This window comes from Pseudonaja textilis, chromosome Z (assembly GCF_049901715.1).
Source record: "Pseudonaja textilis isolate UNSWEBS1 chromosome Z, rPseTex1.2, whole genome shotgun sequence".
NCBI lineage: Eukaryota > Metazoa > Chordata > Lepidosauria > Squamata > Elapidae > Pseudonaja > Pseudonaja textilis.
Window position 1 is genome coordinate 129,633,704 of NC_142008.1, and position 23,218 is coordinate 129,656,921.

A 23,218-nucleotide genomic window follows, 5' to 3' on the forward strand; every position below is an offset into this window, starting at 1 on the left:
TCAAACTGGGCAGGCATAGTAAAATACAAACACAATGATAATGCAGTAATAAATAACCTTATTTTTAAAAATTCAAGGCTAGCAAATAAAGCAGCAACTATCAAATAATTTATTGTTATTGTTGGAAGAAATATCCATCTGGTTCAGTTCCAAACTGGGAGAAAGACACTGATCCAACGGAGGCTGATTGTAGAGAGAGGTTTATTGATGGAAGCAGAACCACGTGTGATTCTGGGCAGCTGACAAAATGGAGTTGAGAGTGGGTGGGCTTTTATACCTTCTTTGAGCTTTGTATTTGAGCTTCCTGTTCAAGAACATTTCTTTTAATATTCTATTGGCTGTTGTCAGATTCTTATATGGGTCATGTAAGGGTTATGTAAGGGTTATAGCTGGCTCTATAGGCAAAAAGAGAAATGCAAATCCTAGGTGCTTGTGAGCTAATCTGGTCAACCTCTTGCTTATTATTTATCCAAGCTCCCAGGTTTCTGTGACTTTGAGGTTTGGACTGCTCTGGGGATGGTGCAATTAAGAGGCTTGTATTCTGAAAGGGTGCTGGGCAATTCCTATTGTGGCTAATGGCTTTTGTCCTGTGTTGGATCTTGGGTGAGGGGCTGCTTTCTAATCCTACCATTCTGCCAAGGAGTTTCAAAATATCCTGTCTTGAAATGGATTTCTGCCTGCAGTATGCTTTGCTTATGAATAGAGCTATCTAGATACTTTTCTTCCTCTTTCAGTAAACTCTTTATCTCTTAAGTGCTGGCATCTGCTGTGGGCTATTAAGAAAGACTTGGGGGCTGCTTCCTGCCTCTGAAACATATTTCTCCTTTAAGAAAATATAATACTCTTGTCTTTTTTAATATTTACCAAAATATTTCTTCTGGGGTGAAGGCTTCCCACATTATTTAGCATATGATGAGAACATGATAAAAGAAGCAAACACAGTCCACATAAGTAAAACTTCTATGGGGTATGGCAGCGACCTCATAACTGGATATCCAATTTAGCTATCTAGGCAATCACCTCTAGCATTGCTTCATGTAGATCTTCTAGATCTAGAGAATGCACAATATAATTAATAGTTTGCATAGCAACACCACAATCACAATTTGTGGGAAACTCTCATCCCCAACCCCAGAAGAATGAAATATTTTGAGGAATATTAAAAAGGCAAAATATTATATGTCCCCAAAAGGAGAAATGGAGAAACATGCTCTTAAGTCAGTCTCCCTGTCCCCAAGTACAAGATGAAACTACATTACCCAAGAAGTCTACAAGGCAAGCCCTCCGCCCTCATTGGCTCACAGATGATCTCCCGTGAGCCCGTGGGGTAAAGTGCTCGCTCTTGCGCATTCCATTTGTTCCCTTTGTCGGCTACGCCTATTTAGGCACCGATATGACTCCCCATTGCTAGGAGACGTTGCCAAGGGAGAGGTTACATTGGCCGGGAGGTGCCATTTGGCGGGAAAGGATGGCAGAAGTCCCTGCTGAGCAAAAGATGCGGGATTTTGTCTCCAGGGTTTTCGAGGGAAGCCCGGATATCAGGTGCGGCTCAGACTCCGGGTTGTCCTTAGGAGCGGAGGGTGGGAACTGAAACTCCTTAAGCCGAGATTGAGGGTTACTGAGCAGAACGCAATACCTCCAGACCCGTTTGCCCCTGCAGGTTAGCCGGCAGTTCACAGCCTGACAGGCTGTGAATTATGGGTGATGTAGTGTCCCATATGGCTGGAGGATGCCAACTAGGAGAAGCAGAAGTACGGTAGTGTTTGGAACTCGGGGGCGGTTCCCCCCCCTCCAGCTCTCAATCCTATCTCCCTAAAGCCAATGGGGTCTGGTAATTAAGGCACCAGGCTTGAAAGCAGGAGAGCCTAAGTTCAAATCCTGCCTTAGGCATGAAAGCCAGGTGGATGACCTTTTTTTTAGGCCAGTCACTCTTTCTCTCCCCAATCCACCTCGCAGGGTGGTAGTTGTGGGGAAAATGGGAAGAGGAACTTCGTGTTTGCTACCTTGAGCTCAGGGCTGTCTTAATAGCGTCAGGGGGTCCCGGGTAAAAGTGTACTGGAGTCTATGATAACTACTCACACGAATAAAAATTTAAATGGTCGATAAAATTAAACATTTGCATAATATATGTATAAAAAAATTATATGATGCAAAGTGCATTGAAGGGTTAACATACACAGTATGGGGCCCCTATGCTCATGGGGACCACAGGCAAGTGCCCATCAGCCCTGCTTGAGCTGTTTGTAAAAATAATAATAAAGGGATGAAAAATAAATAAAATAGCCTTTTGGCAACCAGTGATGAAGATAAGCATCACCTTGGCATAACAGTTTTAAAAAACCACCAGTGTGCTGCTAGGAAAAAGACTTTAATTGAAATATGTTGATTCCACCTCCTGGGTGGAAATTGTGATCCCTGGATGACAACATTGTACAATCCTCTTATCAGCATGTGTTTCCTGGATAATTTACAAAAGGAGAATCGAAGAATTGCATCTTTGAAGAAGCAGCTTAAATAGGAGAGCAGATGTAGGAGATTTTAGAAAATCCTGGACTTCAACGACAAATTTGGGTGGCGTATAGATATGTATTTGGGTGGATATGCCTGTAGATAGAAATTTGGGTGAGCCCCAGCTTGTGGCCTATAGATGTTCAGAACATCTCTCTCATTGAATATTATGGGAAGGTGGAAAAAGTTATTTCTGGAGGATCATAGATTCCCCATCCTTGCTCTTCTTAATACATACCATATAAAGGCATATTGTGTGGTTACTTAGCAGATGTTGTCTGATGTTATCATTGTCTGTTGCAGCATCCTCACTCATAACATCATTCAGAAGAATTATCTTGACCATGTTGGGCTGAAAAAACTATCCAAACAGGAGAAGAAGCAACTCAAACACCTGGTAGAGGAAGAATTGCTCCAGATGAAGGTGCTGGTTTTAGAAAAGGAGAAAATATACATGTTATGTCTTGATAAAGAATGAAGTGGACCCATGTTTATACCTTTTTTAATGTTATGTATCACAGGTTGATCAACCTCCAAGCAATGTAGAATTAAGGACTGAAGCTCAGGAGTCCATCAACCACAACAGACCCATTCCTATTTCCTTTAGATCAGAGGATGAGATTGAAAATGAAAAGAAGCAGAAAAGGCAAAATATTGAAAAGAAATTAGGTAATTGTATTTTTATGTGATTGTGCTTAGGACGTACTATCCAATACATCACTGTTTTTTGAATTGGGAGAAACTAAATGTAAACTGGGCTTTACAGTTTTTTTCAAATTTTGGTAAATGTTCATGAAAAATGGCTTTCCTATCTTTTTTCTGCAGCTGTAAAGAAATCTATGATACATGGTTTAATGAAGATACAGAAAGGATAACAGGTAGCAGGGACTTCCCCATGAGAAAGGATCACAGCAGTTGAGGTTTTTATTTCTTATACTGAAGCGAAATGAAGAGAAACACCAGAGAGATATAATATCATGCATGGTAAAGAACAGGGCTCATCAACCTTTTGGGCCTCAGGGACCACCAAACTCATAATTTTAAATCCCAGGAGCACTAACTGGTTCTGTGGGTGTGGTGTAATTTGTAGGTTAGGTTTGGTGGTCATGTGACTGGCTGGGCATGGCTTGTATATAAATATAAATATATAAATATTGAATTTTTTAATAAAACTTTTTTTACCCAAAATCAGGCAAAGTAGGCAGGTAGAGTGAGTTGCTCACAGAATCACAGATTCATTCAGAAATCTATCTGCTATTGGCTAGCTCAGTCTCTCACATAAAGTTTGCTAGCAAGCAACCTCACAAAATTAACTCAAAACAAACCATGTATGTAAATATTGAATTTTTTTATTAAAAAAGAACAACATTTACCCAAAATCAGGCAAAGCAAGCAGGCAGATTGAGTTGCTCACAGAATCATTCAGTGATCTATCTGCCATCAACTAGCTCAGTCTTTCAAATTTGCTTGCAGTGAGTCTGCACTGAATAATAGAACCTTCAGTCCTAAGGGAGGTTGGCTGTGCTTAAAAGCAAAGCCGAAGATCTAAAGACTAGCTAGAAAGCAAGAAGTCCAACCATTTCCTGCTTCCTAGCTAATCTAAATCTCCCGGCACAGCAGAACAGATGATGGTCGGAAAAAGGAAAAATAGGAATTTTGCTGGGTAAGTAGTGAGTGGGCGGGGGAGGATTTCAGCGGCCATGTGGGCTGTGCAGCCTTGTGTTTCTCTACAGCCTGGATTAATTGCTTTGGGGGAATGCTCTGGGGGTGAGATTTCTCTGCAGCCCACCAAAATTTTCTAATGGCTCTCCAGTGGGCCACACCAGTTGGCAACTGCTGGTGTAGAATATGTAGATATTTTTTATTCCTCCTAGAGCTCATTGCAGGAAATACGACTTCAGCAACAGAGTGGTCAATGTCTGGAATACTCTACCTGACTCGGTAGTTTCTTCCACAAACCCCCAAAACTTTAACCTTAGACTGTCTACTATTGACCTCACCCCTTTCCTAAGAGGTCTGTAGGGGGCCTGCATAAGCGCACCAACGTGCCTACCGTCCCTTTTATTTCCCTTTTATTTATTTTGTTTCTTTTATTTTTCTTATATGTACCATTTCATGTATTCATAACTATGTATATACTTATACCTATTATCTTGTAAGCAATTGACAAATCAAATTATATATACACACACACACACACACACACACACACACACACATGTATACATACATACATACATACATATATACATATATATATATATGGCATTCAGCTTTGTTCAGGTATTTTCCCATGTCATTGTAGTTGAACTTTTAAAGTTGTAGCGACGTTTCAGCAGAATCTCATCTGCCATCATCAGGCTTCTGTATAATGTTCATCTGTGAGTCAGGCTTTTACAGTAGTTTCAGATTTAAATTTGGGGCAGCCTATTGCTGTGCCAGAATGGTTTTTTCTTCACCCTGATTGGTTGGGAGTCTTTGTCTGTGTTTATTGTCTTGGAGTTTGCTGGGTTCTGCTTGATTGGTGTTTCTAATATCTTCTGTCTGTTTTGTGGCTCTTTTTGTATCTTGATTGACTGGCAACATTGTGTTACTTTATTGGAGGCCTTTAGTGCAGCTTGGCTCAGGGTAAATGGATGGCTATCATTAGTTAGGAAGCTAGGTTTCATCATTCATATATATATATATATATATATATATATATATATATATATATATATATATATATGTATGTATGTATGTATGTATGTATGTATATGTATATGTATATGTATATGTATATAAATAAATAAATAAATAAATAAAAATTTAATCAAAGGGAATCTGGGTCCAATAAAAGAACTGTATTGAGTAGTTAATTTGCTACTACCAAAGATGATGATGTTGACTAATTCAGATGATTTTAATGGAGAAATAGATTCATAGAGAACCAGACTATTAGTTTTGGGAACTCTGTGATATGTTCTGCATTACTGCCAAAATTCTGGCTGCTGGTAATTAGCAATAGACCAGAGCCATCCTATTCCACTTGCATGCTTTTCTAAAGATCCATTGGCTGTTGTGTTGGATTGGATTATTTATTATCATTTAGTATTGCATGTATAGCCTGTTTGAACTCTTAACAGCCCAGATGCCATAGATGGAGAGCTGCTCTAATTTTATCACCACAATAAAACTCCTGTAAGGTGGGTTACACTGAGAGAGATCTGGGTCTCCCTATTATAAAAACGACATTGGAATTTGCGATATAATGGCTTTCTGAGTATTCAAAAATAATAGAGGGATTATTTTTGCGATGAAATTGCTGCTTTCTAAAGAATGGAGTTCTGGGTGAAAGAACTGTATGCTTTAATTTCTTCATCCCATTTATACCCTGGGGTTTCCGCATCCATCAGCAAACAATCTGAAGTTTCTTAGTTTATCAAGCTTCTTACAGACAATAACACAGTATTAATGTTCTACACTTAACTAGGACAACCCTCAATTCACTTTTAAGAACTCAGTACAAATAAAGAAGAAAAAACAGATCTTTTATTAAAGCAGAAACTGGTTTTTTTCATAATTTCCCTAACAATTGCCTGCCCTCAATGAGAGTTAACCTCTTTTGAGGATCTCTCCATAATAGCATCTTGAGGACAGTTTGCAGGGTGAATCAGTGAGTGACTGAAGTATGTATGCCCCAAACACTTCACCTCTGCCCATGGGAAACTAGGATATGAGGGCAAAGGGTTCTGTTTTTTGTTTCTGGTTGTTCTTTTTTTTTGTTCTTTATTTATGCAGAGTATTTCTGCCTTAATCCAGAGAGATGCAAGTGAACTGCAATGCTGATCTAAATCAATGCTGTGAGACTGTGATACAAAACCATCCTTATTTACATTTGGAATCAATATAGTACCATCCACTTGCTGTTTTATCATCCTTCTCCATCTGCTCCAAGTGAGCCTCTAGCTAGGCTTCAATTCAGCAAATGTCAGGCTGCATTGAACCCAGATACAGGCCACCTGTTGCCCTCCAAGTGTGTTGGACCAACAATCCTGTAAGTCTTGAACTTTGATTATGCTTTCTGGAATTTAAAGAAAATCAGGAGGGGATAGATATCCAAACCTTCGCTGGCTGAGCATTGCATTCTGGAAATTTGCTTCAATATACCCCAAAGCACTGATTGGGAAGGGCTGATGATTGCTGGAGCCAGGTCAAAGCCAATGCTTTCTTCCACCCTTCTCATAAATTATTGTCTCTCCTCTTCTGTTATCCCTATTGCTATTCTTGTATTGATTCTATTGAACTCTTTTTTTAAACCTGCTTTTTTCATTCTGTCTTTGTTTTTAGAAGTTTTTTGTATGTACTTTTCAATTTTAAGAGTGAAATGATTTGGAAAAAATTAAAGGAAAAAGCAGAATCTAATGAAAACTAGGCACTAGGTAAATAAATGACCAATCATAATGATAAGAATTCAGCTTTGTCCAGGCTATATATTTAACTTGGAGCTGGACTCCAAAATTGAAGATAGATTCCTACCTACCAACAATTTGTTTGCCACAAGTAACCTGACATTCATAAGAATGTGGATTTTTTTCAGCCTTATCTGGAATTCCAAGGACTGAACACCAGAAGTGGACAAACCAAAGATAAAAAGAGGGAAATTATTTTTGTTATATTATTTATTGGTATCCTGCCTTTATTATTTTTACAATAACTTAGCACAGTAAACTTATATAACCCTTTCTCCTCCTATTTTTCCCACAATAACAATCCTGTGAAGTGAGTTGGGCTGAGAGAAAGTGGCTGGCTCAGAGTCACCCCGCTGGCTTTCCTGGTTACGGTGAGGCTAGAACTCTCAGTTCTTCTTGTGATTGATCCAAAGTCACCCAACCAGCTTTCAAGGCTAAGGCAGGACTTGAACTCATGGTCTCTGCTTTCCAGCCTACTGCCTTAACCACTAGACCAGGGTTGGGGATCTGTGGCCCTTTTATGTCTTGTGAATTCCTGAATTCTGGGAGTTGAAGTCCATGAGTCATAAAGGGGCCATAGTTCCCCATCTCTGCGTTAAAGAAAATTAGCACTCAAAATTGTGACAGTTGAGAGAAAAAGTAATTTATTCTCGTATTCTCTCTATCCCTTTCTATCACATTAAAATGGCAACTTTGGCGACTCTCCAGGCACTGTATCCAAGGCTTTGAGATTCAGGACTTCTGGTTGTTCTTCCCCAACACGATTCTATTTGTCACTTTCTCCTTTTGTCTCTCAGAAGTCAGTTCAGATGAAATGGATTCTGAGATTGATTCCAAGAAGAGACTAGGCTGCAGAAGTCTAAAACTTCTCATATTCTCGGATTCTTCTAACCAACAAGATTCCGGAGCTGGAAACCACAGTACTGAATCTGAAAGCGATGAGGAAACTACAAGGAGCAAAAGAAAACCATCTCTTCAAGAGGCAAGATGGAAGAGAGGAGGAGGCAGGAAACCACCCGAGAGCCAGGGGATTGGAGGCTCGCAGAAAAGGAGGGTGAATGAATCTGAGGAAATCATCGACACGGGACAGAGTGACCTTGAAGAAGAGGTCAAAGAATACAGGAAGGTCACAAAAGGGAACGGTTTGAAGCAAAGAGACTTCAAGAAAAAGGTGGACAAAGGGTCTAAAGATAACGACCCCAAAGACAAGGCAAAAAACAGGATAATGAGTAAGCAAAGAGATGAAAAGAATCTATCAAAGGGAGGAACTGATCTGTCGGAGGTAGAAGAAATATCTGAAAAGAAAAGAGAATGGAGTGAAAGTGAGAAGGAAGAGAAGAAATCATTCCGTACTAACAAAGCACAGCAGAGGATGGGGCCAGGAACCCAGGAAGATTCGGAGGGGAACGAGAGTGAGGATACCTCAGGAAGTGGTCCTGATGAAAAATTTAATTTGCAAAAGAAGATGGCAGGCAGCCAACGCAGAAGGAAGAGTAGAGTTGTAGAGGATTTGGGGAGCAGTTCTGAGGATTCTGCAAATCAATGTCCAGGGAGGGAAGAGGGAGCAAAGAGGGCCAGGGGAGAAAGCGGGAACCAGCAGACCGAAAATCACTCCAAACCCAAGAGGCAGCCTAAGGTTACAGCGGGGAGGAAGAAAATGCAGAGGGAAGATCTGCTTAGGAAGAAACCGGAGGAAGTGAAGAAGATGATGCAAAGGATTCAGGATTCCCCCAGTGAAGGATCTGAAAGTGAGTCAAGGGAGCATAAGAGCTCGGAAGAGAAGAAGAAGAAGAAGTGGGTGCAGGATCCCACTAGCAGTGAAGGGGAATCACAAAGTGAGATGAATCAAGGCCAGTCTAGGAAGGCAGCTACAACAAGTCTCCTGTCAGAAAGTGAATCAAATGAAAACGAGGATGGAGATCCAGGGAGGACCCTGGAAAAGAAAAACAAGGATGTCTCTGGGTCTGACTCAAGTCAAGGGGGGGAGGAGTTGAAGAAGAGAGGAGCTCAGAAGTCACGGAGAAAGAGCATGGATCAAGAAACCTCTGCGCTTAGTTCTGAGGATTTCGAGAGTGAGTTTAACGGAAAGAAAAAAAGACAAAGCCAGAGGCAGAGAAGAACGAAAAAGCGCCAAAGGGGGAGTGCTACCAAGGAGAAACCAGGGGAGAGGTCCAGCTTAGTGGGGGACAAGCCCACTACTACTCAGCAGCACCTTCATGGAAAGGTAAGGGACATCCACACGGGGACATTAAACAAATATGTTTTCTTACAGGAAGTCCTTGACTTACGGCCATTCATTTAGTGACCATTTGAAATTACAGAGGCCCTGAAAAAGTGACATAACCGGTCCTCGCACTTACTACTGTCTCAGGATCCCCACAATCTTGTGAACAAAATTGAGGCACTTGGCAACCGGCATGTGTTTACAATGGTTGCAGCGTCCTGGAGTTTTCGACAAGCAAGATCCATGGGGGGAAGCCAGATTCATTTAACAACCATGTAATTCACATAACGCCCTGAAGTACACACAACAGTGGCAGAAAAGATCGTAAAATCGGGGACTATTCACTTAACAACTGCCTTGCCTAGCAATGGAAATTCTGGTCCCAGTTGTGGTTTTAAGTCAAGGATTATCTGTACAAGTAGTCCTCAGTTTACAACAGTTCATTAGTGATTTTTCAAAGTTAATGACATAACCATTTTTCACACTTATGACCATTGCAGCAATCCCATGGTCACATGATAAAAATTCAGACGTTTGGCAGCTCTCTTATTTATGACGGTTGCAGTTCCCCAGAGTCATGTGATTACCTTTTGTAACCTGACAAAGTTCATGGGGAAGACAGATTCGGTTAAAAACAGTGTTACTAACTTAACTGCAGTGATTCACTTAACAACTAGGGCAAAACTCACTTAACAAATGTCTCATTTAGTAACGGAAGTTTTTGGCACAGTTGTGTTTATAAGTAGAGGACTACCATTATCATAAGGTTTGTACTGTATAGCAATTCTACACATTTCAGATAACATGCTCCATACCGCTGGGTCAAATTGGCCTGGCTGCTGAGAACTTGAGGGTCTGTTGTTACTTGATGAAGTTTCTCATCAATATCCCATTCTCTGTTCCAGTTTGCTCTGCAAGGGAACTCTTGAATACTGAAAGACCAGGGAATCTGTTTGCACTAAAGGCCCTGTTAGCCAGGCCTTTTCTCTTCAAGCCTTGTTCTGACATTCCCTTAAGTTATGTAAACTGGTCCTTACTCCTCGGAGAAAAAAAATTTCCCATACCAAACTTGGTATAGCCCCCCTCAACCTGGGCCCTGTCATATGTATCAAATATCCAGCTCCAGAATTCGAAGGAATTTCACTGAATGGCTGCTTTCTAGCAGGGAATCCTGGGAATTGCAGTGATAGCACGTCTGCAGACTTCCCCACTGACTTTTTGCAAAAGGTGATTGTATGACCCCCCCTGCAACATCACTGCAACATCATAAATATATGCCAGTTGCCAAGCACCCTAATTTTGATCATGTGACCATGGGTATGTGCAATGGTCATAAGTGTGAAAAATGGTCATAAGTCACTTTCCAGTACCTTTATAACTTCACTCACAATACAAATTGTTCTAAGTCAAGGACTCTCTGTATAGCACTGTTTTGCAACCTTGGCCATTTTAAAATGGATGGGCCAATTAGACTTTCCCAGCTAGCATGGCTGGCTGGGGAATTCTGGGAGTTGAAGTCCATCTTAAAGCTACCATGGTTGAGAAATACTGCTGTATTGATTTAAAAAATAAAGATTGCCTTTCTCTGATCTGTTCAAGATTGTTCGTGGAAAGCTTATTGTGAGCTGGGCTGTTAACCTATCTCCTCCTCTGCTGTAGGATAAGAAGCATCATTCTGGAAAGAACGAGAAACATCCCTTCATCCAACGTCTGAAACGCTACATCTGGGAATGTGGTGCGCATCGGAATTACAAAAAGCTCCTGGCAGATTGCCACTCCCACAAAGCTCGGATAAAGGCTCTCAAAGAAGAGCTGGAAAGTCTTGGCGTAAAAGGTTAGTTAATGGCGGTTGATATAAGCCGTAGCCAGGCACCAGGCTAGAAACTGGGAGGCAATGAGTTCTAGTTCCACCTTAGACATGAAAACCAGCTGGGAGGCTTTGGACCGACCACCAGGACACAGTGGGTTCTACATCCGAATTAGGCATGAAAGCCAGCTGGGTGACTGAGCTAGCCACTGATCCTCAGCCAACTCACCTCACGGGGTTGTTGTGAGAGGGAAAAGCAGTAGGATAATGAAGGAATATTAGGTATGTTTGCTGCCTTGAATTATTTTTAAAAATAGTGAAGATACGATAAAATAAATAAAATAATTCAACAGATACTTTTAGGTTGAGCTATGTGAATTTCTTTGTACGGAGCCTCGAAAAAAAAGGTATCACATATGGCTAAGCTATTGTTTCTTTTAATCTGGGTTTCTGGAACAGGCTGCAGCTCACCGAATTGCCATGGCACACTAAGCCATAAATGTATAAACAGAAACCTTACTGGCTGGTTAACTAAATAGACTGAGCTATTATCAAAGAAATTATAGAGGGGCTGTTCTTAAGTGCACTAACGTGCCTATTGTCCCTGTCATTGTATCTTTATTATTCTTGTTTTTGTTTGATAAATTCTAATAAATAGATAAATAAATTATATTTGTGCTAAGGCAATCTGGGTTTGAATCAAAATGTAAATTTTTCAAATTACATTTTAGAGTTCCCCAACCAATTTTCAATACAAGTAATCCTCAACTTACAATCATTCACTCCACAAGTATTCGAAGTTACAACGGGACTGAAAATGTGGTCCTTATACTTACAACTGTTAAAATCTCCACACAGTTGCACAATCAAACTTCGCCTGCTTGCCACTGGTATGTATTTATCATGGTTGCAGCACTGTAGGATTATGTAATGGCCATCTGTGGCCTTCCCAGCCAGTCCTCCCATAAGCAAAGTGAGGTTCTTGGATTCACTCAATGACATATGATAAAATAAAAACCATGGTAAGAAAGATAATAAAATGGGGCGTAATTCACTTAATAACTGCCTTGCATAGAAGTGGAAATTCTGGTCTCATTTGTTGTAAATTGAGGACTACCTATATTTATTTTCAGGGTCAATAAATTAACTGCTAATATTGGGGACAGTTTTATGGAAAGCAAGGACCCTATACAGGTAGCCTTCCACCTACGACCACCATTGAGCCCAAAATTTCTGTTGTTAAATGAGACATCTGTTAAGTTTTGCTCTATTTTACGACCTTTCTTGCCACAATTGTTAAGCGAATCATTGCAGTTGATAAGTTAGCAACCTATCTGGCTTCCCCCATTGACTTTGCTTGTCAGCAGGTCGCAAAAGCTGATCACATGACCCTAAGACACCGTCATAAATTTGAACCAGTTGCCAAGCATCTGAATTTTGATGAGATGACCATGGGGATGCTGCTATGGTTGTAAGTTTGAAAAATGGTCATAAGTCACCTTTTTCAGTGCTGTTATAACTTTGAATCATCACTAAATGAATTATTGTAAGTCAAGGATTACCTGTATCGTTTTTCCCTTGGGCTTGAGGTCTGTTTCAGGCCTCATATTTATTTTATTTATTTACTTATTTGTATCCTGCCTTTATTAATTTTACAACTAACTCAAGGCAGCAAATATAAAACCTTCCTCCTCCTATTTTCCTCACAACAACAATCCTGTGAGATGGGTTGGGCTAAGAGAGAATGACTGGCCTAAGGTCACCCAACTGGCTTTCATGGCTAAAGCAGGACTTGAACTCCCGGTTTCTAGCCCAGTGCCTTAACCACTAAACCAAATTGGCTCTATAATTTGTGTGTATGTGTGCATGCACACCTTTGAGTCAGATGATTGCCTGCAGTTTTCTTGGAAAATTTTCAGAAGTTTGTTTGCCACTGTCTCTTTCCTGGGGCTGAGAGAGTGTGACTGGTGTAAGGTCACCCAGCTGGGCTCTGGGCGACCTCTAGTCCTCTAACAGTGGGACTAGAACTCATTAGAACTAGCTTTACACCTGAGCTAGAGTTTTCCCATTTACCAGGAGAGGAGGTAGTTTGTGACTGAGCCATTTTGTAACCTGCTTTTCTTAGTGCTCTGTGCCAATGATTGGCTATTGTATTTTTGCCTGCTAAGCAGTCTTTAAAAGCCTTGGACTTCTGTTAGCACCACTTCTGTTTCTTTGGGCTTTCAATTTTGGGTCCCAGAACGGCAGCCATTTCAGAGTATTGCACATCTCCATTTATTGCCTCTATTTTCTGTTTTCTTTCCTCAGGACCTCCATCCCTAGCCAAATGCAAAGCAATAAAGCAGAAGCGGGAAGAAGCAGCCGAAATGGCTTCTCTTGATATCAACAATATTATTTTTACAGAAGGTAAAGTGCTTTGTTAGGATGCTGAAATCTTTTGGGGGAACTGACTTTGAGAAGACCCCCTTCCAAAAAATGGCAGCCCGAAGAAATGGCAAATAATACAATTCCACTCACCATCCAAATACGTTGACTTGGTTCTGTTTTTATGCAGATGTCAGGGTAATTTTTTTGTTTTTGTTTCTTTAATTTTTTTTAACTCTAAAGGTGCAAATCATTCCATTTTTGCATAATTGCACTAATGTTATTGAGATCCTGCTTTATTTAATAAAAGGCCCCCTTTTACTAAATTTCCTCAGGGGAAATTGGAGAGGAGATCAAAAAAGCATGAGAAGTTAAGTGTGGTCTTTTACAGGGAACTACAGGTAGTCTTCAATTTACAACAGTTCATTTAGTGACTGTTCAAAGTTAGAATGATACAGAAAAATCTGACTTATGACCACTTTCACACTTTCAACCTTTGTAGCATCCCCATAATCATGGGATGAAAATTCAGATGCTTGGTAACTGATTCATACTTACAGCCGTTACTGTTTCCCAAGGTCTGTCATCACTCTTTGCAACCTTTTGACAAGCACAGTCGATGGGGAAATCAGATTCACTTAACAATCACGTTACCAACTTAAATTCAGTTGCAGTGATTCACTTAACAACTGTGGCAAGATAGGTTGTAAAAAGGGGCAAAATTCATTTAACAGAATGTCTCACTCAACAGAAATTTTGGCTCAATTGTAGTTGTAAGTTGAGGACTACCTGTATAGCTAGTTCTTGATTTATGACCACAATTGGGACCTGAACGTCTACTGCTAAGCAAGGGGATATAAGTGAGTCTCACCTGATTTTACAACCTTTTTTGCCTCACTTGTTGAGCAAATCATGGCACTTGTCAAGTGAACTGCATCACTAAGCAAATCAGGCTCTCTTCCCCCCATTGATTTTGTCTATCAGAGGTCGCAAATAGTGATCATGTGATCCAGGGATGCTGCAGTGTTCAAGGATCGGTCATAAGTCACATTTTTCAGTGCCATTGTTACTTTGAACAGTCACTAAATGAATGGCTGTAAGTCAAGGACTGTCTCTATGGTGGAAAAAGAGAGCCGAGATGGAAGAGGACTGGAGAAGGGTATAAGTGAAATAAGGTAAAGCACTAATGTAAGCAATGGAGGAGAACATATGAGTATCACTCCATTTGTTGGAGTGTTGACCAAAGATTGACTGGACTGTTGAGTTTTTCTTTAAACTAGTGAATACAACAGCATCTTCCACTACAACCATTTGTTTAGGGTTACAACAGCACTGAAGTTACAACAGCACTGAAAAAAGTGAGGTACAACCATTTTTTCCCACTTAATGTCCGTTGCCACAACCCCATGGTCACGTAATCAAAAATTCAGACCCTTGGCAACTGACTCATATTTATTACTGTTGTAGTGTCCTGGGGTCAATCACCTCTTGCAACCTTCTGATCAGAAAAGTCAAATGAGGAAGACAAATTCACTTTACAACCGTGTTACTAACTTGACAACTGAAGTGATTCACCTAACCACTGCGGCAAAAAAGGTCATAAAATGGGCAAAGCTCACTTAACTTTCTTACTTAGCAATGGATATTTTGGTCATAAGTCAAGGACTAACTGTGCCTCAGAAAGCAGCTGACCAGCTTAAAGGGAAATGGCCTGCAGCTTTCTTCTTCTGAGCCCTTGTTACCCTCCCTCAAGATCCAGGCGACAACCACATTCTGCCACATGGGAGGAGGGCTGATTCTGCCTGGTGCAGAGCGTGAGTGAACTTTGGATTGAGGTGTTTCACACTTGGAGAGAGTGATAGAATGTACTCCAGGTGCCCAGGAGGGGAGGAGGGAGTGCAGAAGATGAAAAAAAGACAACTTTATATCATGTGCGTGGGAGAAGGAGGGTGAAGACAACTGCTCCCTAATAGTTCGCAAAATATGGACAATCCTTGCCTTACAACCACAATTAAGCCCCAAACTTCCATTATTAAGCAAGGCATTATTGAGTTGTGCCTGATTTTACAACCTTTTTTTCCCCATGGAGGTAAAGTGAATTCTTATAGTTAAGTGAATCAGGGAGTCAAAAAGCAAATCTGGCTTCCCCCATTGACTTCGTGTGTCAGAAGCCGCCTGGAAGGTTACCAATGGTGATCACAGGGCTGTGGAACAGTGCAACTGTCATAAATAACATGCCAGTTGCCAAGGACCCAAATTTTGATCATGTGACCCATGGCTGTGCTGCAGCAGTTGTACTGTAAGTGTGAAAACTGGTCATAAATCATAAATTTTTCCGGTGCCCTTGTAACTTAGAATGGTCATTAAATAAATTGCTGTAAATTGACGACTACCTGCATGTGCTTCATAGTGCAAGTAGCCTGCTTTAGTTTGGTGATATTCCTCTCTGGGAGTGAGGAACAATAAAGGAAACTTCTTAGAAGAACCTCAGTCTGTCATTCATGGCCTTCGGAATCTGACAGGGAGCAAGTGAGTCTAATCCGGAGATGCCCACCAGTTTCCATGCAATAAGGGGCATTGTCCTAGCACATCTAGAAGACTTTCCCTTTCTCTCCATGCAGGCCGTCCAAAGCGTCGCAAAGTTTGGAGCCTTTACAATAAGCCCCAGGAATCACCCAGTTCGCCAGAAGAGTTGACCTTTCGCCGTCACACCACAGACTGGTCCCAGCTTCAAGGAGTGATCAGTTCAGATGGGGAAAGCAGTTGACTCTGTGGTGGAGGAGAGGCTGGCATTCATCGATCTTTTGGGAGAGGGGGAAAAAAAGGGGGACACAAGTCATCAAACAGCCATGAGAGAATCTCTTTTATCTTTTTTTTCCCGTTCTTCTGCTCAGAATGCAAAGAAATATGATTCCTGATACGTTATCATTTTTAAAAAAAATTATTATTGCACTTTCCCTGGGCAAAGGAAGAATAGAAGTACCTCAGTTGAAAGCAAATTTTCTGAAGATGAGCACTAAAGGAAATCCATTTTTTTTCCTTTCAATATCCCCAAGTTTTGACAACATTACCATTACAGCATTCCTAAACTATCTATATTTTGACCACTTTCCTCAAGCTTAGACGTTCCTAAGCAGGAATATATAAAACTATTGTTTGAATTGGGACTTATTTTATTTTCATTTCATGTAAAAGTGGGAGAATATCACTTCCTTAATACATTTATGAGGCATTCCTCCCATTTTGGTGGATGGGTAATTTTCTGAAGATTAAATCTTGTTCTGAGCTAGATTTCATGTGCCTATTTTTTGTGATCTGAATCACTGTCTTTGTACATGTAACTTTCTAAAAGAGTTTATGAAAACAAAGATTTATATTTGTTAAATAAAAATGTTTTGGATTTAACTCAAGGGTTGTTATTTTCACCTGCATATACTAGCTTCAAGTTTTTTACAAAAGCAACAAAAATGATTAGGAATTGGAAAATAAAACATTCAATGAACAGTTAAGATAAATAGGTATTTCTAATCTAATGAAGAGAAGGGCTAGGGGTGACATTGACGGCTATCTTTCAGTTCTTCAGGGGTTGTCCCAGACAAGAAGGGGCCGGCCTTCAAAGTACCTGAGGGCAGGACAAGAAGTAACAGGTGGAAACTTAACAAAGAGAGATCCAGTCTGGAACTAAGGAGAAATTTCCTGTCAGTGAGAACAATCAGTGGAACAGCTTACTTCCAGAAGTGGGTATTGCATCACGAGGTTTTCAATAAGAAATTGGACATCTGTCTGGAATGGTATAGGATCTGCTCAAGCAGCAGTTGGACTAGAAGACCTTTAAGATTCCTTCCAAGGCTGTTATTCTACAGGTGAAACAAAAAATTACAATATCATGCAAAAGTTCATTAAAAGGTTAAAAGGTTAAAAGGTGAAACTAATATATGAAATAGACTCATTACATGCAAAGCAAGATAGTTCAAGCCATGATTTGTCATAATTGAGATGATTATGGCTTACAGCTCATGAAAACCCCAAATCCACAATCTCAGAAAACTAGAATATTACATGCAATCAATAAAACAAGGATTATACATAGAACAATATCGGATGTCTGAAAAGTATAAGCATGCATATGTACTCAGTACTTGGTTTGGACCCCTTTTGCAGCAATTACTGCCTCAATGCGGCGTGGCATGGAAGCTATCGGCCTGTGGCACTGCTGGGGTGTTATGGAAGACCAGGATGCTTCAATAGTGGCCTTCAGCTCTTCTGCATTGTTCGGTCTCATGTCTCTCATCTTTCTCTTGGCAATGCTCTATGGGGTTCAGGTCAAGCGAGCTTGCTGGCCAATCAAGCACAGTAATCCCACGGTCATTGAACCAGCTTTTGGTGCTTTTGGCAGTGTGGGGAGGTGCCAAGTCCTGGAAAATGAGGTCAGCATCCCCATAAAGCTCATCTGCAGAAGGAAGCATGAAGTGCTCCAAAATCTGGTAGATGGCTGCATTGACCCTGGACTTAATGAAGCACAGTGGACCAACACCAGCAGATGACATGGCTCCCCAAATCAACACAGACTGTGGAAACGTCACACTGGACTTCAAGCATCTTGCAGTGCGTGCCTCTCCCTTCTTCCTCCAGACCCTGGATCCTTGGTTTCCAAATGAGATGCAAAAATTGCTCTCATCAGAAAAGAGGACTTTGGACCACTGAGCAACAGACCAGTTCTGTTTTTCTCTAGCCCAAGTAAGACGCTTCTGACGTTTGTTGTTCAGGAGCGGCTTGACGAGGAATACGACATTTGAAGCCCATGTCCAGGATCCGTCTGTGTGTGGTGGCTCTTGATGCACTGACTCCAGCCTCAGTTCACTCCTTGTGAAAGTCCCCACACTTTTGAATGGCCTTTTCCTGACAATCCTCTCCAGGCTGCGGTCATCCCTGCTGCTTGTGCACCTTTTTCTTCCACACTTTTCCCTTCCACATAACTTTCTATTTGATACAGCACTTTGGGAATATCCAACTTCGTTTGCAATTACCTTTTGAGGCTTTCCCTCCTTATGGAGGGTGTCAATGATGGTTTTCTGCACAACTGTCAAGTCAGCACTCTTTCCCATGATTGTGCTTCCTACTGAACCAGACTGAGACACCATTTAAAAGCTCAGGAACCCTTTGCAGGTGTTATGGCTTAATTAGCTGATTGAGCCTAGACACTTTGAGCCTAGAATATTGAACCTTTTCACAATATTCTAATTTTCTGAGATTGTGGATTTGGGGTTTTCATGAGCTGTAAGCCATAATCATCTCAATTATGACACATCACAGCTTGAACTATCTTGCTTTGCATGTTATGAGTCTTATCTCATATATTAGGTTCACCTTTTAAGTTGCATTACTGAAATAAATGAACTTTTACATGATATTCTATTTTTTTGAGTTTCACCTGTATAATCTATTTGCTGATTAATTCAGCATCATTTTTAGTATAACAAACAAATCTCTCTCTTTAGAATGGCTGCCTTGCTATAGGTTATTTTAAATAGACTCAGTTGCTAAGTTTAATGCAACAAGCTGTCTAACATGGGAAATGGAACTTACATGGTCTTCTCAGTAACTGCCATTTTCTTAGTGCACAATTCCACAGTCCCATCTCCCTGTTGCAACATAGCATCAATAAACATGATCAGAAGGAACTGGGTGGGGATCTCCTATCTATTGGATAGCATGGAATTAGCATACTGGCTAGGGAATTCTGGGAACTGAAGTCCACACATCTTAATGGTCCCAATTTTAAAAAGTTTGCATACAGGAAAATGGCTCCCACTTTGTTAGGTGCATGCATGTTATATCTCTACATATCGAGATATCTCTAGGGGTCTGGCTGGAACAATTTAGGCCTTGCTAATTCAGATTCTATTTAACAATTTCAATATTTAGAGAGGAAGAAGAGTGTGGCAATTCTTAACCAGTTTCAATTAGGTCTGAAAGATAGCGTGTACAGGTGGTCCTTGATTTATTATTGCAGTTGGAACCAGAATTTCCATTGCTAGCCAAGGTGGTTATTAAGTGAGTTGCAACTAAATTTACCTTTTTTTGCCATGGTGGTTAAGACAATCCCTGCAATTGTTAAGTGCATCATGCAATTGTTAAACGAATTGGCTTCCCCACGTTAAGTGTGCCAATCAGAAGCCAGCTGAGAAGGTCTCAAATGGCAATCAAATAACCCTGGGATACTCCAACCATTGTAAATCCACGCCAGTTTGCAATTGCACAAATTCTAATCTATAGGGATGCTTCAAGTCGTAGGTGAGCAGATTGGGTCGTAAGTCATTTTTTTCAGCACTGTTGTAACCTTTGTCACTAAATGGATGATTGTAAGTCAAGAGCTACCCGTACCCATCAAGAGTTCAGGTGGGGTGGGAGACTTGAGTTTCTTGACTAAAAGTACCTGGCACAGTATGCTAGTCCCAGTCTATTTAATTCTGATGATTCTAACATCACTTTCCTTAAGATCGCTTTCTATTCCTCATTCAGAGTACTGGTGATCCAGTGTTGTGAATATATTCTGACTACCCACAATCACAGGAAGAGATAACAAGCTATCAAGGATTAAATCTGGAACTTTCTGCACAAAGAGCTTATCTGCCTTGAGAGGTACCCATTGTCTATATCTGTTTAACAGATAGTTGGAAGGGACCTTACAGATCATCTAGTCCCATGATGGCGAACCTATGGCAAGCCTGCTGGAAGTGGAACACAGAGCCATCTCTGCTGGCACGCGAGCTGTCGACCCAGCTCAGTTCCACAGTGCATGTGCACCCGCCTCCCACCAGCCAGCTGATTGTCGGGTGCCTGTTGCGCAAGAGTGGGGAGCGGGGTGCATGCGGGAGATGTGCGTGCATGTGCAGGGGTGCAGGGCGCATGCAGGGCAATGTGGGGTGCACACAGGAGGGGTCACACATGCATGCGCAGGGGGCGTGGGGAGCATGGGGTGGTCACATGCATTGTATTATGGATGCGGGCATTTGTGCGCATGCACATTTTCAGCACGCAACAACAAAAAGGTTAGCCATCACTGATCTAATCCAACTCCCCACCCAAGCGGGAGACCCTACACCATTTCTGACAGATGTTCTTGAAAGCTTCCAGTGATGTGGCTCCCACAATTTCCGAAGGCAACTGTTCCATTAGTTGATTGCTCTCACTGTCAGAAAATTTCTCCTTACTTCCAGGTTGAATCTCTCCTTGTTCAGCTTCCATCCATCATTCCTTGTCTGGCCTCCAGGTGCTTTGGAAAATAACTTGACCCCTTCCTCTCTGTGGCAGCCCCTCAAATATTGGAACACTTCTCTCATGTCCTCCCTGGCCCCTTCTCTTCACCACACTAGCCATGCCCTGTTCCTGTAACCGTTCATTTATATATCCTATATAAATGTATTAAATTAAAACATATACACCCACCATAAAACTGATAATAATGCTGCAAGAAACTACTGGTTCACTTTTTTATTTTTATATAGACCTTTTTGCCACTGAAGTCAAAAGACATCAGAACTTTTTATATTGACATAGCTCTTTTCTATGTACAATGTATAGAGAGACCTTAGATTAATGTTTCACAACCATGGAGACTTGAAAATGTGTGGACTTCAAATCCCAAAATTCTGGGAATTGAAGCCCGCACATCTTCAAGTGGCCAAGGCTAAGATGCAGCGCCTTAGAGAACTTATTATATACACACATTTACCATTTGAAAGGAAGACCAGCTTGTGTGTAAAACCCTGGAACAAATTCTTTCTTGGAAGCCTCTTGAAGTGCTACCCAAAAGTTACTTTGCAAGGAAGGTATGCTCTGAACACCTGTACAATTCTGCTAATGTCATATTCAGTCTTTGAAAGGTTTTTATCACCCATTCAGATTTGAGCATTTTGGGAGATTAAAAATGCTCCTTCGAGTTGAGCTTGTCTTTTGTTGACTTCCTGGAGTCTAAGATACCAATAATGATTTCTATCTAAATATTACAAAGATCTGACCCTATCTAGTCTCTGAACCCTGATAAAATGAAGCAAATATTGAGAGTGGGAGGGAGATTGCAATTTGGGGAGATTTATGTTTCCTTCTGATTGATAAGGAGGTGGATCACTTCTAGCCATTTTAGATTTATGCAAAACTGTGCGCATATATATGCAATTGTCTTTCTCTAGACAAATTTAGAGGCATTAATAATTACAGAGCAGGAAGTGCTAGAACCATGTACAAATGAAAAGTTAAAATAATCCATCTGAGTTTTCTTCCTGACAAAAAAAGTCATCCCTGTATTATCATATCCTCGTTCCCATGTAAAATGCCAAAATATGAGACATTTTTCATGGCAGATACCCAAGTTGTTACATATCCATTAAAAAATAAGATCTGTAAGAAAGACAACTTTGCTTCCAAAAAACGTACTGTCCTTTCAGTTTGTAAATGTGGGAAGTGACTATTTTCTATCTACATAAATGAAATAGATTTCTGAATTGCTTGCTTAGATGAACAATGTTTCTCAATCTCAGCAAAAATGTGGACTTCAACTCCCATATAAAACTTAAGTTACTGTTTAGTTAAACACCCAGTTAGCAATTGTATTGAAAGTCAATATAATCAAACAATCTTAGATGGGAATGAATTACCTTTGTTCTGGACAGAAGAATAGTTAGGAAATGCTGCTAAGCCGTTCCTTTCATAAACATAGACCCACGTGTTGGTTATAGATTTGACTATGCTTGTGTGATGTTTATGCAGAAACTCTTCTGGACCTCTTCCATTTAGGATGACATCTTACTCCAGAATTTGTTCCTAATAGAGTTCTAAGACAGCTTTCTTTAAACATTGTTCTCCCTCTCAGTATGCTGGAATGACAACTGATCAAGGATACACTGACTACAAAAGTTGGGAGTTACCATTCCCACATATCTAAAGGGAATTAGATTCATTCTTTCCCCATTTTTATTACATCTTCTTATAATTATTATGGATGTATTGTCCAAACCCATGCTTCAATAATTAATTTAAACCATTTTGATATGGTGACTGGTTTGACACCCCACCTATCTGATACCTCGACTAGTGTTTCTCAACTTTGGCAGGTTTAAGATGTGTGTACTTCAACTCCCAGAATCCCCAGCCAGGCATACTGGATGGGGAATTCTGGGAATTGAAGTCAACATATCTTAAACCTGCCAAAGTTAAGAAACACAGTGCCACACTTAGACCTCGATATTCACTCAGTTCTGGATACACCTTCCTATTTATATTATTAAAAAGGCTTTACTTAGGAATCCTGTTACAAAATACTACAAATCACATAATCAAAACTACAGGACTGCTTGCTGACACCAAATTATGACTATTACTTGTTCACTATGTAGTTTTAAACATTTTTGAAGTCGTACTTCTAGCCTGACTGAAAGTGTTAACTTTCAAGATGTTCTCTTTTTCACTTTTTTAAGGTGCAGTGTGTTGAAAAAACTTCCCTGATACATACTTTTGAATCTTAACAAGGGGTATGAAGAAGGCTTGATTGGCATATTTGTTCTTCAACCCCTATCCAATTATATCACCCTGTTGGAGTTAACCTGAGCCAATATTCAAAAACTCCTATCTTCCCCACAAGAGTGGAATACCTTGGCCAAGTTGCAACCTGCTTAGTGAATGTATGTATGAAATAACATTCCCTTGTAGATTTGACATCTTATTCCTATTGGTGATAGTTGTGTCATCCTCAGCTTCTTGGCTATTGCTGTTTAGTTTAGGTGCATTCCTCAAAATCCTGAATCTTTGGATGAATCATTGTTTTAATTCACATCGCCTTAGGGCTTAACATTCCAGAAATGAAAG

At 40.5% G+C, this 23,218-nt stretch overlaps 1 protein-coding gene across 1 annotated transcript; it reads left to right on the forward strand.

Annotated features, from left to right (window-relative positions):
* The first annotated feature begins 1,343 nt into the window (after positions 1 to 1,343).
* On the forward strand, positions 1,344 to 16,759 carry HIRIP3 (HIRA interacting protein 3). Its single transcript, XM_087918297.1, has 7 exons — positions 1,344 to 1,542; positions 2,812 to 2,932; positions 3,030 to 3,177; positions 7,757 to 9,183; positions 10,843 to 11,017; positions 13,298 to 13,396; positions 15,976 to 16,759. The coding sequence occupies exons 1-7, from the start codon at positions 1,469 to 1,471 to the stop codon at positions 16,119 to 16,121; spliced, it is 2,190 nt and encodes a 729-aa protein (XP_087774423.1). The 5' UTR covers positions 1,344 to 1,468; the 3' UTR covers positions 16,122 to 16,759.
* The last annotated feature ends 6,459 nt before the right edge of the window (positions 16,760 to 23,218 follow it).